This window comes from Pocillopora verrucosa, chromosome 1 (assembly GCF_036669915.1).
Source record: "Pocillopora verrucosa isolate sample1 chromosome 1, ASM3666991v2, whole genome shotgun sequence".
Classification (NCBI taxonomy): domain Eukaryota; kingdom Metazoa; phylum Cnidaria; class Anthozoa; order Scleractinia; family Pocilloporidae; genus Pocillopora; species Pocillopora verrucosa.
In genome coordinates, this window is record NC_089312.1 from 32539951 (window position 1) to 32554397 (window position 14447).

General features: G+C 37.9%; 1 protein-coding gene across 1 annotated transcript; it reads left to right on the forward strand.

The window, feature by feature from the left end:
• The first annotated feature begins 1237 nt into the window (after nt 1-1237).
• Nucleotides 1238-5037, forward strand: LOC131772528 (large ribosomal subunit protein bL27). The gene is made up of 4 exons (XM_059088451.2): nt 1238-1344; nt 1977-2099; nt 2972-3045; nt 3994-5037. Exons 1-4 carry the CDS (start codon nt 1284-1286, stop codon nt 4198-4200), a joined length of 465 nt encoding a protein of 154 aa, XP_058944434.1. The 5' UTR covers nt 1238-1283; the 3' UTR covers nt 4201-5037.
• The last annotated feature ends 9410 nt before the right edge of the window (nt 5038-14447 follow it).

Genomic DNA, 14447 nt, shown 5'->3' on the forward strand with positions numbered 1-14447 from the left:
AGAAAAACTGAATAATCTCCTCCCACAATTTTGTTGTGTTTACACAAACCGACATTTAATTGATACCTATTCATCCTTTTGTGTGATAGCAGGAGGTGAGATTTTTTTTCGCATAGTCATGTTCTGCTAATTTCTTCCTTTTTTTTTTTGCTCAACAGGTTACGTGTATTCAATCACGTCACTGACGCTGTCAGATTCATCTACCAAATTTTAGGGCAATCGAATTTCGCGCTACGAAAGTTATCCTATTTTCTTGGTTTGCATAAAGCGCTGCGCAATCGCCTCCCATAATTTGCTTTCGCGCTATAAACCGCCTCCTAACAGAAACTCAATTGAAATCCTATCGTGACAATTTAACGTTGAGGCGCTTTGAAAACACTAGACAAATTTAAAAACAGGTAATTAAGTGTTATCTTCGATAACCCGCGTAAGGTTATCGGTTAAAGCACCAATAGACTCGGTAACGGAAGACTTCATTAACTGGTTAACGGAGGGGCTGATTGCAGCGCCTGAGCCGTCGTTAACAGTAACAGTCGAAACCGAAGACCCTTGCTCCTGCCCCTTGGGCATAGCGATGGCTAAAACGAAACTATGGGTCGTAGGCGTTCGCAGACACGAAGGGTGAATACAAATGAACAAGACACCTATATAACCGTGCGCAAAATACTTAACACCACTTAAATACCGAGGTACAAACAGACACTACAAAACACCTAATTAACCATATATGAACGTGCAGAAAACAAATATCTGCTAAACTGCGAATAGCAGATATTTTTGCATTCTGTGGCTTTTCCGATATGAGAGAACGAGCGAAGAAACTGCCAGAGGTAATCATTTCTAGTATTCATTACACAGGCGAAAAGTGCTTTTCGCGTGTTGCGAGTTGTGTGTGTGTTTTATTTGTAAAAAACGAAAAACTTTGTTTGTTTGTTTCGTACGCGCTGATTGGCTAGCTTGAAAGTGATTAGCAAGTACTTTTTACGACCGAGCAGTGGAAGAGTCAAAATCGCGCGTCAAGAATTTCCGAACCATTTTACAGTATATTGACAAAAATTAATCAATTTTTTGGTTTCTGTATATGTGAAAGCAATTATTCTTCTATTTGTTAATAAATAATTGGCGCTTGTGACATAGTAACGCCTTAGATTATCTGACCTGTCAGCAGTCTCCTCGCCTCAATCCTCTGTATTTCCGACCGGAACATTGGTGTACCTTACATTTACAGATAGTGTAGTCAATATTATACCGCTGAACGACTAATTCGATGGCTTAAAAAGAACATGGCTGCCATGATGGCGGCCCTTTGCGCTCGAAAATTGGGAGTTTTCCAACCTTTTAAATGTGAGTAGATCTCGAAGTTTGTTTCAAATTCAACATTAATTGTAGTGAGTTGTATCAACTAGCTCTAAAAGCGAAACAGAAGTCTTATGATTGGAGTAAAATGTTGTCATGCCATGCCAGTCTGCAATAGTTTCATCATGTTTATACAGACCTTAGCAGCTTGTAGTAGGACACTCAGGTCATTTTTGTGAACAAATGGGCTTTTTCGCCCGCACGTTTTCTTTAGCTTGATTGGTAAATTATTATACTTCAAAACCGGATCTGGTTGGGTCACGAATTCTCTCGGGATCTGCGACTCGATCGAGTTGAGGTACCGTATTTTAATCGATTAACCGTGCGCCACGGCATTGATTAAATTTTTCCTGATTCGAGTGCGGCGTTTATTCGAGGGCAGCTTTTATTTAAAATCCAATTTATTTATTGTAAAAAATAGTATGATAACTGACCATTTTAATTTTGGCGTTTATTACAATTTCTGCTCTAAAATGTGGCGTTTATTCGAGGACGGCGTTTAATCGATTGAATACAGTAATTTAGTTTCTAGTGTGAGTCAGGGTTGATAGATACATCAGTCAGTAGAACTAGGAAAAAGGAAAAAGACTATGTTTTAAAGTGCTAGTTTTGTGCAACAGGTCTGCCAGTGCTTGTTATACAGAGCCGAACAGCAGCCAAGAAGTCTGCAGGTCATACAAAGAATCGTCAGCATCACAATAGAAGAAGAAAAGGCAAGGGTTATGGACCAAGGAGGACCGAAGGTAAGCTTGATATTTTAACTCATAAGGATTCAATTACCATGCATTTGCTTGTGTATTTATTGTGAAACACTGCCACTACTACTACTCTATCTTGGGCAAAAATTTAGTCTTTTTCAACAATTCTACTCTCAGCATTGAAGCTTTGGTCATATTTAGTTTGGGGGCAGCTTGTTGGAATAATTGAAAGTTGAAGTCAAACACTTGCATGGCAGAGAGCTTCACTGACAATAGCTACCTGACTTAAAATTATTTTGTAAAACCTCTCTTCTGCTTATGTTAGGCTTTGTTCCTATTCTCTTTTGTGGGTGGGTTGGGGAGCTAACAAGAAAACCTCTGTTTTATTTAGCTCCCTAATTTACAAAGTAATCTTACCATCTTGATACTAGTTAAAAACATTTTCAATCAATCAACAATACTGTAAAATGAAAATATCATTATAATTTAATGTAATAATTGATTTATGTGAATAAAGCATTGTCCTGTCTTGTCTTGTCCTGTCTTACAGCAGAGTTGTTTGGTTCATTTATCATTTAAATCTGATTTTTTGTTCTACCCTAAGTTCATTGGCAGGATTTGCTCTGTTTCTGTTCGCACATAAATCACTAAAACTGATGGTGCATCTTATAACCAAGTATTTTCACAAAACTTTCCAGTTGGGAACTTGACATTGTCACTTTCTCAAGTTGGGAATGTGTTTTAAAACCAAAGAACCATGTTACTATTCAAGGACTCTGACAGGATGTTAAGGGATAAGTACTAATCAAAATTTATGTAGCAAAAGGGTTGACTTTGTATTAAGGAGTCAGTTTAGATAACTGAACAGTGGAATTTGATTGTTGACAGATGTAACCATTTCTCTCTGAATTTTACAGGAGAACGTGTCACACCAGGGACAATGCTTTTGAAGCAGAAAAAGACAGAGGTCAAATATCACCCAGGATTAAATGTAAGTTTATGTGGTTTACAGCAACAGCAGTGATTTTTGCATCAAACAACATCGGCATGGCATCAAGATTGTATTTATAAATCGGACGACTATAAAATACAATCTTGTAAGCATATATACACCTCTTGAAATTCGAGCACATTTTGAGTGCATCAACAACATTAGCATGGCATGATGGACAGAGAGAGACTAGGGAGAATGAAACAAACAATTACAAACATGTTGTCAAGATCATATAACATCAGTTAGGCAAATAGAATCTTGTAAACATATATACACTTGACTTGTAACATGGAGCAAAGTAACTTTAGCATGGAGCAAAGTGACTTTGACTATGGAGCGAACTGACTTTTGGTTGGAGGGAAGTGACTGGGGGCAAAATGATCATGGGGCAAAATGACCGTAAACCATTTTCTTGGTTCACTGATGAAGCAGGTGTTTAGAAATTTGTAGAAGAAGAGAACATTAAAGAATAAATGACTGTGACTATATGAAAATCATATACATGAATGCTTAAGTAGTGTTCATTACTGCAAAGGTTGCCTCATATATTCACAGTCATTTACTTATCAATTCACAGGTTTATAAATACCAACATAATGACTAGCTCCCAGTTTGCTTCTTGGGCATTGCAGTGCATTTTGCAGGCTGAAATGAAGATTTTGGTATTTTGTTGGGTGATTGTTCAAACTGTTTTCCATTCATTTTTTTCAGTTCTTACTTTATCAATGGCCTTCAAAGTGATAATAGTAATAAAGTTTATTTTTGGGGGGCATAAATATATTTTAGGTGCCTTTTAGGGTCATTTTGACCCTTCCCATCAATTTGTACTGAAATATGTTTGAGTTAGGCTCCTCTTAACTATATAATTGCCTTGTGTCTTTTAGTTTAGAGGTGCTGAGTACATTATGATTTGAATGAAATTTTTTTTTTAACTTTCTTTGTTAGGTTGGTCTTGGTAAAGACAATACTTTGTTTGCATTAGTGGAGGGATTTGTGAAATATAGCAGTGAGCGTGCTGAACCATATCATTGGTGTCTGGGTCAGCAGGAACCAGTTGAGGAAAAGAAGTATATTAGTGTTGTGGCAAGGGAGCCATTTAGAGGACACAAACTTGTTCCAGTGCGAGATGTGTATAAAATTGCTGACCAATAATGTGCATAGTGTCTGAATGGTTTTTACCTTAGGGATATTTATAGATTATAATCATCAAACCTCTCTAAGATGGACACATAAAGGATTGTGAGCATGTGCCAGTCTTATTAAGCTTTTAAGGAACTAGAAGGAGCGTGGGCATAACCTCAGTGTTATCTGTGAGGGCTATGTCTTTAAAAAGCGAATTGTCTGAGAAGAGGGCTTCATTCAGAAAGTGTCTTCTATTGCATTTTTTCACAGAGAATATCGCTATTAATCATAACTGTTAAAAGCTGTTATTTTTTAAATTGTGTCTCCACTGTTCCAAGAAGATTTTAAAAAATTTTTTCAAAGATTTCGAAACCTTGGATGGAGAGATTTCTCATCACTTTCAATACCAGTATGTAAATGTAAGGAAAATAAAATTCCTGGACCAATGAAGTTTGTATAATAACTGAGATATTACGAGCGCCCAGATTGGTCAAAAACCAATCGTTATTGCACCGTAAACCTTAGAAAATTGTAAAGAAATAAACCGAAATTTCCATCAGTTTACCAGCGTAATAACCCACACGAGATGTTAGGAGAACACGAGAAAAGTGGGTTATTACGTTGGTAAACCAATGGGAAGTGCGGTTCATTTCTCAAGTACCCAATAGAGAACAGTAATTCGTGACTGGGGGTATCATTGTGCTAAATATTAGGAAAGAAAACGCCCTTCACAGTCATAAGTTGTCTCGGTGGTTGAGACGGACTTCCCAGTTCTCTTGAGTGTGGGTAAGAGAAATGTCTTCGAATTCCCATATTGCGCTTATCCTCCTAAGAAAAAGACAGAATAAATCATAAATTTTTTGGATGAAGAAATGAAAATTAAAGTTAATGCGAATTGCATTTCAGTTTGATGTTATCAGCGGGTGAAACAGGAATATTAAACGTAAGAAAAGTCAACGGAGAAAGGATTGATGGCCACCGTAAAAACTCTCAAAGCTGACGTTTTGAACGTTAGCCCTTTCGTCAGAGCGAAGGCTCGAAACGTCAGCTTTGAAACTCAACCCAGTTGATAAAACCAAGATTGTCTCGTTTCCATCCAGTTTGATTGAGTTCATCAGTCCAATCCCTATTCACGTTTCATCAGCTGAAAACTTCTCTGAGAAATGTGTAGGCATAAAAGCCATTTAAACTCATTGTTAACCCTCACACCCCTAAGAGTGATTAGCATCTTAATTCTCCTCTCAGCATCAGCCCTGAATTAAACATGAAGGCAACGAGAGGAAAGGGAATGATCACCAGTTTAAACGGATCCTGCGTTCATCATATTCCGTTCCGATTACAGGGGTGTATATTCTACATTCGATCAACGCTTTACAAATTAGGTTTGCCTGGTGCTAACGAATTAGACTAGTAAGGGGTCAAAGTTGGAGACCAGGCCGGGCCAATGCGCTGTGTTCTTGGGCAAATCACTTCATTATCATGTTGCCTCTTTCCGCCTAAGAGTTTTCAGCATGTAGGTACTATGGCGGACTGTCAGATAAACTTGATGATATCAAGTTGCAGAGGTTTACAAGGTTTTGTAATGGAGTAGCCCCTGCTCATGAACATGGATTTTTTATTATCATTGCTGGTAATTCAGGTAAAGCTAAACATTGTCTCATACCTGGTGAAGGGGTCTTGAAGTGGTGTCTCCGTTTTGGCTAGACTCTGAAGTTACCTCACTTCGCCTCATCATGTATGATGAAGCGCGTTTGCGTATCTGAATTGGAGGAGATCCAGGCATCTCCTTGATTTCCTGCATTGGGTCTTGTTCGTTTGCGTGCAGAGTAAATGTCCTAAAATAACCTTGTTGCATTTGAGTGCGCGGAGAATATACAGGGCTAGAGCTGTTACTTTGTATCGTAGGCTCCTTGTTAATGTTTAAGTTGTCAAAGCGGCGATGAAGTTTATTCGGCGTGATTGGAGAGGCATTTTGGTTTTGAGTCTCCTTTGGGTCGCTGAGGACGGCAGATTGAGAAATTTGGCCAGGATATATGATCCTTGATAAGTCCTTCACTGTTAATTTTGGAACACTCATTGGGTGTGCTTTTCTGTTTCCAAGAGGTACATTTAAACCATCTTTGTTTTCATGGTGACTGCTACTGATAAACAACTGCGAAGACATACCACCTCTATGATCCAAAGAAGTCTTATAATTATCTGCTCTACTGAACCTTTCGTTGTTTGCTGTTGAGCTCTCATCCGAAAGTCCTTCCCTCTCCGATTCTCCTCTGCTTATTCGAAGAACAGGTAGTTTGCTAAATTTTCGTTTCATAAAAGATTCCTTCCTTTGTTCCCAGGAATGCGCGAGTTTCTTTCGTTGACCTTGGATAGATTTCAAATCTTTCTTTAAAGTGTCCCCTTGAACAGAGTTCCGCATTGTTGCTTTCATCAAATTTCGACTGAAAGTGAAGTGCCCAGCTTTTTTCTCGGGTTCTTCCGCCATTGTAGGTTATTTTGCTAAGCGAGTTATCGCGGCAGTTTTAATGAACCAAACTTGAAAAAATTGACGGCCAATCAATTCCTAGGCTTTGAAAATTAGCCTAATCGTGTTTTAGGTGAGCTTATGTTCCTTTGTTAACCAATTCTATTCAAGCCTATTTTATCTCGGATAATAAACCTCTCAGAGGATTAATCCGTTGTTTATGAAGATTTAGAACAAAAACTAACATCTTTTCAACCTCTCTATTATTGAGTATTCTTTCCACGGTTATGAGCAAGAAAATTAAAAAGCGACGTCTGCGCTAAAGAAAAACTGGAAGCATTTTTAGTTCATAAAGTTTTTGTTTAAGGGAAAACTATTAAGTTTCACGCAATACAGTCAACTGAACAGGAAATAACATAAAGTTCGTATTCACCAAAGTGGAGTCAGATTACACGATTTTACATGAAGGTTCGACAATTCAGTAATTTGAAACGGTTTATACAAAGACTATTCTAGGCCTTCAGTTAGTAAAATGAAGCCAAATAGTAAACAACGCGGTGAAATCGGTGGAGTGAAAAACTGAGGGAAGTCTGGGTCGGGTCGCTTAAAGAATGCCATCATTAGGCGACCCGATCCAGACCTTCATCGCTTTTTTAACCGCCGCTTCTGTCGCGTCGTTTAATATTTCGCTCGATTATCAGCCGCTGCGCCGGAAACGAGCCTGCGCTATTTCGAACTCTCAAGGGAACGAAAATTTAATTAGGATATTAAACATTTATTCCACGAGCGCTCGTTGGATATCAGACGATGGATAGCCGACGAGGCGAGTAGGGCCGAGCTGGCCATTATCATCTCATATCCCACAAACGCGAGTGGAATAATTGTTTGGTTAAAAACGCCCCAAAATAAAGCTAGACTAATCTAGACAAATCGTCCCAACTTTATTTTGTAAGAACTAACTGAATGGTACATAAACCGTCCCAATTTTACTTTGTAAGAACAAACAGAATGTGACAATTTACAAAAACACTTCCGGTTTACCTCGTCTTCATGCACGCGCATAGTATAATGGCTCATAATCCATGATGGCTATGCCAATGAAAACTCTTGAATTGCATTATCCAATGATCCAGTTTTTAATGAAACGGTCAAGCCCACCATCCAAGTCTATGGAGTTTATCGGTATGACGTCGAGTTACTCAGATTTTTTGCTTTTGTCTTGCGCTCGTGACAAAACGAATAACATTTTCTGTATTCTTTATTTAATTATTCCGAGATCGAGATCTCGCATACTTTTCTTCTTCTCCTTTTCAAATCTCAAGTCATTTTGCCACTCGGTTCGCAATTGCAACTAAAACTGTAAAAATCTGTAAACAGGCTTTTACAGGAATTGCAATTGTCTAAGCTTGTTAAAAATGGCCTTGGACGAGTATTCCTTATATGGAATTAATTCACTAAAAGAGCGGGAAAATCTTGCCGTGACGAGCTGTGGCGTTCCCCATCTGTTTCCCCCATGTAATATCGACAAAAGCTTGCGAAGAAGTCAAGGTTTCGAGATGAAAAAAGAAAAATTTTCTTTCAAAGTTTGATTGCCGCTGTTGAATCTAAATAATTGGAACAATCTCAGCTTATGCTGATTCACCAGAAATACTAGGCCAGGTATGAAGAACTTGACTCATGTGTAGTTCTCAGTCTGGACGAAATGATGACTGGAGCAAAAGAGGCAAAGCGCAAACTGTTGTGGACTAATCGGTGACAACACGAGTTTAAGGTTCCAAATATAATAATCGAGGAGACTCCGAGAAAAAAGTATACCCAATATATAAAACTTTGCTTCACCAAGTTTTGAGTAAAACAATTACTGCAGTTGTTAGGAGAAAATCTAGCTTGCGTGATACGTTTTCAATGGTGCGTATGTCTAAGACAGTGTTTGTTTTCAATTTTGGTGACAATTTTGGTACGAACAGGTACAGAATATAATATTTCAACTTCAAACGCAGCCTACAAAAGCCCTCTATACGGATTAACTTTGCCTTAATCGATCGCGCTGCATCCGGTTCAGTGGCCAGCTACATCTATTTTCAGAGAAAAAAAAGTTTCATTCACGAGTCTTGCATTTTGCAGTCTTGAACTTGGTTGAAATTTGATCACATGATGCTTAATGAAAAATAAATAAATATATAATTCACTGATTCAATAGACAATGTTCTTAGACGCAAAGTGATCTAGTACGTAGATCGTACATATGCGCCACTTATCCGCAAAAGGTCTGGGTACGAGACTGAAAGTAATCATCCAACCTCTAACTAAAAAAAAACGTGCTAAAAAAAACGTTTAAATTCACTTACAATAACTTTGCTTGTCAATATAAATTATGTGTAACTAAAGTTTTTAAATAAGTCGTGGCTGAAATTGGGAAGATGGCGAAGGATTGACAGACAATGCACGTGTTTTCACTATTGGCAAAAAGCAATCCGACGCAGTAAATCCGTGCATCACGCGCATAATGAGGAAATTTATTCGCTGTAATGGCCCATTCAGATTGCAGGATTTGATTACTCCAACGCCCTCTTGTGCACCGAGTCAAAAACATAAATAACATTCATGAACATTTGTTAAACAGCAAACTTATTAATATTAGAGTCTTTTTTATTGCATAAGTTAGTTACAAATTGAAACGCACTGCTTTTCTTAAATTTCTTTCACCTTTTATTAACATAATTAGATTTAAACCTAGAACATGCAAATGCACATTTGAGACTTGAACACAAATTCGTCTATCTTCTACTCGTTGTGTAGCAGTTTTCTATTAGCAAAAATTGTGAGTCAAATTTTAACGCATCGCAAAACTTGTGTCTTATGGAGGCTAATTCAACTAGTCAACAAGCTTTTGCATTTTATAAAGTGGGTAATGTTGCTCTTCGCCCAAGTCTTTTTGAAATATGAAGGGATAGCGAAGGTGCTGCAATAGAGATCCTTCTAGGCTTGAAACTTTGCAGTTGAGCTCGCACGTGTTCGTTTTCTCCCTCATCTTTCAGACGCGGAAGTCTACAAACGTTGTTCTCATCTGTGAAAGGAGTATCATAAATATCATTTGAAGTGTTATCTGAATGGCTCTTTTTCTTAACTGAGCCCAGGGAAGACACACTGATGAGTTCAGGGTCCTGCTTGTTGCTTGGACTCAAGGATCTTGGATGAAAATTTAGCTTGTCAGAAAATTGAAGCCAAAGAGAGGCGTCCTTGCCCTCCTCAGTTGAAGGGACTTTCTGCCGCCCAAAACTCACTGAACGAGGTCCTGTCGTCTCAATATTTGGCAAGCTTAGTCGTCTTTTTGCCCTTTCTTTGATGAATTCTCTTTTCCTCTCCGATAGCTGGTTTAAAGTCATCAGTTTCTCTTTGTCTAGTTGTCGCTCAATGGCTGAGAAGTTCTCGTCGAGTTTAGCATTCCTTTGAATGGCTTTCTTCATGTCTTGAGTCAATCTTGTTCTTTTTACAAATTCCCTCATGTTTTCTTGCCAGTAAGAAAAATACGACCAAATCCTGCACTGTTATGATTATTTCACAAGTGAAGTGCGGTGACTAGTGAAGTCTCTAGTGTCTCGCAGGTTTGTTTTGAAGTGTTTTGATTTAATTTTACAATCAGCGAGCACGAACAATCAAGACATGTTTCGCAATGAAAAGAATTAATTAGCTTCACAGATTGATTCTAAAATTCTCCTTACATTTTTACACCAAGTTAAGGCTGAGGGACCTTGTGGGGTCGTAAGAATTCATTACATTGTCATACAGGCATTTATGTCTAAATAATGATCGTGGTTCCAAAATGACGAGGACTCGAAGATAAAGCTTTAGCACACTGGACTTGTTAACTTGCGCTTAATTGGATTTGATCATTATGTTTAATTACACTTGACGTATTGATGAACAAGGAGAAAAGTTTTTTACCAGAAAGATTAGAGGGGTTTTAGTCAATTGCAGCGGAAAATCTTATACTAACTCAACCGGTGAAGCTTAAGACAGCTCAATGAGTTAATTGATGGCTTTCTTTTTTTTATAACAGGCTTTATGACGCTATTGTTCGCTGGGTTTCAAGAGAGACATGACAATGAAAATGTTTATCAATGCAAAATTAAACACTTATGACCCGAGTAAGGTTGCTGGGTTTTTTTACCTGAAATTTCTGAGAGAATCCTGCCCATATTTGCATGTAATCAAATTTCAGAAAGGTAGAAAGGTAGAAAGGTAGTTTTATCTCTTTGAAACTATCTAAACTTAAAAGTATTTAAATTATCTGAACTATTGCAGAAGCCCACAGGTTCCAGACTATTGTCAACTTGTCACCATTATCCGTGTCTAATGTTCTCGACCACTCATGTGTTGAAATTGTTGCTTTGGAAGCTTTGATAAACACAGTAATTAATTTCCAGCTTTAATTACAGTCAAAGGTAATATATATCATTTAAATTAACTTGAGTGCCGTGGTTGATTTTACGCGCTTTAGATTCCTACGTCATATATACCCTTATTTTCGGTAATTTTTGTAGCTGTATATGAAACTTGGAATCCAATGCAATGAAAATATTAACCTTTTAGACAAGAATAGCAAAATTAAATGAAAACGTGGGGGGCTTTTATTCTTCTTAATTACCAAATGATATTATTATCACACACTGATTATTTGTTTATCATATCGCTTTTTTACCGTTCTCGGAACGTTTCATAGACCGGTCGGCTTTGCGTTTTTGTTTTATGTCTTTAGGCTCATTTATCCACTTTAGAAAAAACTACTGAAAATGAACACAGACTGCACCAAAACGGAACATAACATGTGATGTAACATGCATGTCGTAATATTTTGACGTGCCAAAGATGAGGTTGCATTTCTAAGCTAATTTCTTCACATATGGTCAAGAGTAATGGTGTACGTGTATTCTCTTTTGTCATATTCAGCTCGTTTCCAGAGCAAATGTAACTAAACCAAAGGATGCAGCTGAAATTGATGTTGTCTTCTCGTGCCGCGTGATACACTTCCGCGATGCTCACGTTTCCCCTTTTGTTGCTCCTCTGACACAGATCACATCATGTTTAGGCTTATTCAAAGATAATAATTTGCAGAGACACGGATTGTTCCTCATGGGAATCATTCAATGGAGTGGTGTGAAAAATAGCAATCACGATTTCGAAATTGGGTTCCTTTTCACTCTAACCATTTCGATGCACAGTCAATTTTTGGTGTCGAGTCAACACGAAAGTAAACGAGAGAAGGGCTTGTGTCTCAGGTTCCAACTGGTTTCCTGAGTAAACGTAGCGAAGCTTAAGGGTGTGGCTGACATTGATGTTCCTTGCTCGTGATGCGTGATACACTTCTCCGATGCTCACGTTTCCCCTTTGTTATCTTATTATCGTTGGACCCTGATCCCGATATTCAAAAATAATATGCAGGGACACAGGTTATGTTCCTCGTGGGAATCATTCAAGGCTCAGATGTTATTAATAATAATTAAACCATCATGATCTTGAAATTGGATTCCTCTGATCCTTTTTCGGTGCACAATAAAATTTTTGGCGTGGAGTCAAAGGAAAATCTCAACAACCGAGTAAAAGGGAAGAAACGTTTCTGTTTAAGCGATCAAGTGTTCCAGAATATATAATCGCGGCGTGTTAAGTCCTAAAAGAATTCACAAAGGTGTCATTCTTTTGTCAAATCTTTTCAATTCAAAGCTATCCAAATACCCACTTAATCTTATTAAGCCTTTGTGTTCGCAAGAGCTTTGATCTTCAAAGCGGAAATTTAGCGATTATCATAATTATTACTTTCGGGCTTGCTGGTTTTTAGGGAGGGCTGCTAAATGAAAATTTTTTGTGCTCAAATTTATTTCTGTTTGATTCGGTGAATGTCTCAAAACTAATGATGTTCTTATTTAAAGAAAGTACAACGCTTTATGAGGAATACGCTGAGACGTCTGTAATGAGACGGTTTCACGATATAAATGGATGCTATTTTCAATATCAACCGGTTGTAAAACATTGAACAATTTTGATTTCTAAGAATGTCGCTACTACTGTACCCCAATGGGCAACAGGAAAAAAACTAGCGTGTTGTGAACTACGACAAGGGTTGTCATTAAGATGAGAAAATAAATTTGAACTCATTTTTTAATCACTTTCTTCCAGAGACTAATACAGGAGTCAACATTGCTGAAAAGAACGCTCAAATTTTTCCAAGGTAATTAACCTCTTTTCATAAATTATTTTCATTGATCAATAATCTTGTAAAAGTGGATTAACAATTATTTTGACGAGTGCATTTGTCAATTAGTAACATCCCAGTTTGTGTGTATTCGTTAGAAAATGAAGCCACCGAGCGCGTATCGCCTTGGACTGCCTCGGTATCGTCGTTGAATCTTCTAGAGTTGATGCATGGTTGCTCGCCTTTTGAATCGGCTTCTAATGCTCGGATCACGTGGAGTTTCGAAAGCAGCGAATGAAATTCGTCTTGATTTATGAATCTCTGGGCCACATTTAGCGCTGTGGTGATTATCATTTAAGCTGGGTAGTTTATCTATGTAACTGGCTCGAGAAGATTTCCTTCCATTCTTCAACGATATTTTCCCAGAAAGTTCTAGACTTTTATCACCTACTTCTGCTTGATTATTCTTTGTTTTCCTTGAAGCCGAACACATTTCTCCACTTGCAGCGCACGTTGGAATGTGTTCATTCATCATTCCAAGATCATCAACAGATATTTTCCGCCTAAACCTCGACCGATAATTTTTTTTTGCCGTTCCTCTGATAAAAGCTTCTTTTTTACCCCAAACCTGGCATAGCGCTAACTGTCTATCGTTGTCCAACTTCTCCAAGGTAAAAGTGAGTGTTTCATCTTCTTTAGCATTCTTTTCAATAGCTTTCTTCATAACCAGCGTTGGCAAAAGGTATCTTGGTAAAGGTTCCTGCCTCATGTTTTAACATACCAAATGAGGAGTGCAGCGTTGCCACCGGCTCCAAAAGGTACAAGGGTTGATCGCCCTCAACTGAACGCTGATTTGTTGCTTTTGTGAAATTGTCATACTCCCTGTGGTCCCGTTGGGGTTAGGGTTTCGGAATTACCTAATGAAGCAGCCATGGACGATAAAATTCAACAATGGTCTAGTCTTAAATAGATTTGAAAGATGCGCAGTCGACAGTACACTTTCTTTTACTCTTGAATGTTTAATCCTGTTTATTGTTATGTCAAATTTTTCGTATGTCTTTTCTTGTTGTAAGTTAATATTTTATGCGTCGTGTGTACAGATCTTTTGACTTTCGGCAATGTTTGACTCATTCTGAAAATAATTCATTTTCAGACTACTCATTACATTAAAGTTGTCGACCAAAACTTAGCCAAATCAGCCAATAAAATAATCAGCATCAACATTTAGTTAGGGTTAACTGCTATTTAATCCAATTATCCTTTATCGTTAAGTAATTACTCACCTCAAAGAGTCTTACTGACTTTATATCGTCAAAGGTAATTAATAAAAGGGGGTTTCATTACCTAACCGGCGATCTACCACCGCTTATAAAACTTATAAGACCTCTGATCGCAGTCTGTTTAGCGTGCAATTAAGCTTTCGTGTTTGTTCACAGCTGCCAAAAACACCAAAGGCTTATGGAAAAAGTTGTGGAAACCCCTGATAAATAACTTTTATCCCTGTAACTCCCACGATCTAATTGATAATTCTCCACATTTCCTTGCAAATTGGTCGTAAGAATTTGGTGTTTGATCAGGTAAAGAACTCCTACCTAATGAGTAAGTTAGTGTTAACAACTGAGT

Coding starts and splice junctions, on each gene's coding strand:
- LOC131772528 (XM_059088451.2), top strand. CDS start 1,284: ATGGCTGCCATGATGGCGGCCCTTTGCGCTCGAAAATTGGGAGTTTTC. Junction 2,100..2,971: donor TGGACCAAGGAGGACCGAAG/GTAAGCTTGATA, acceptor TGAATTTTACAG/GAGAACGTGTCACACCAGGG. Junction 3,046..3,993: donor AATATCACCCAGGATTAAAT/GTAAGTTTATGT, acceptor TTTCTTTGTTAG/GTTGGTCTTGGTAAAGACAA.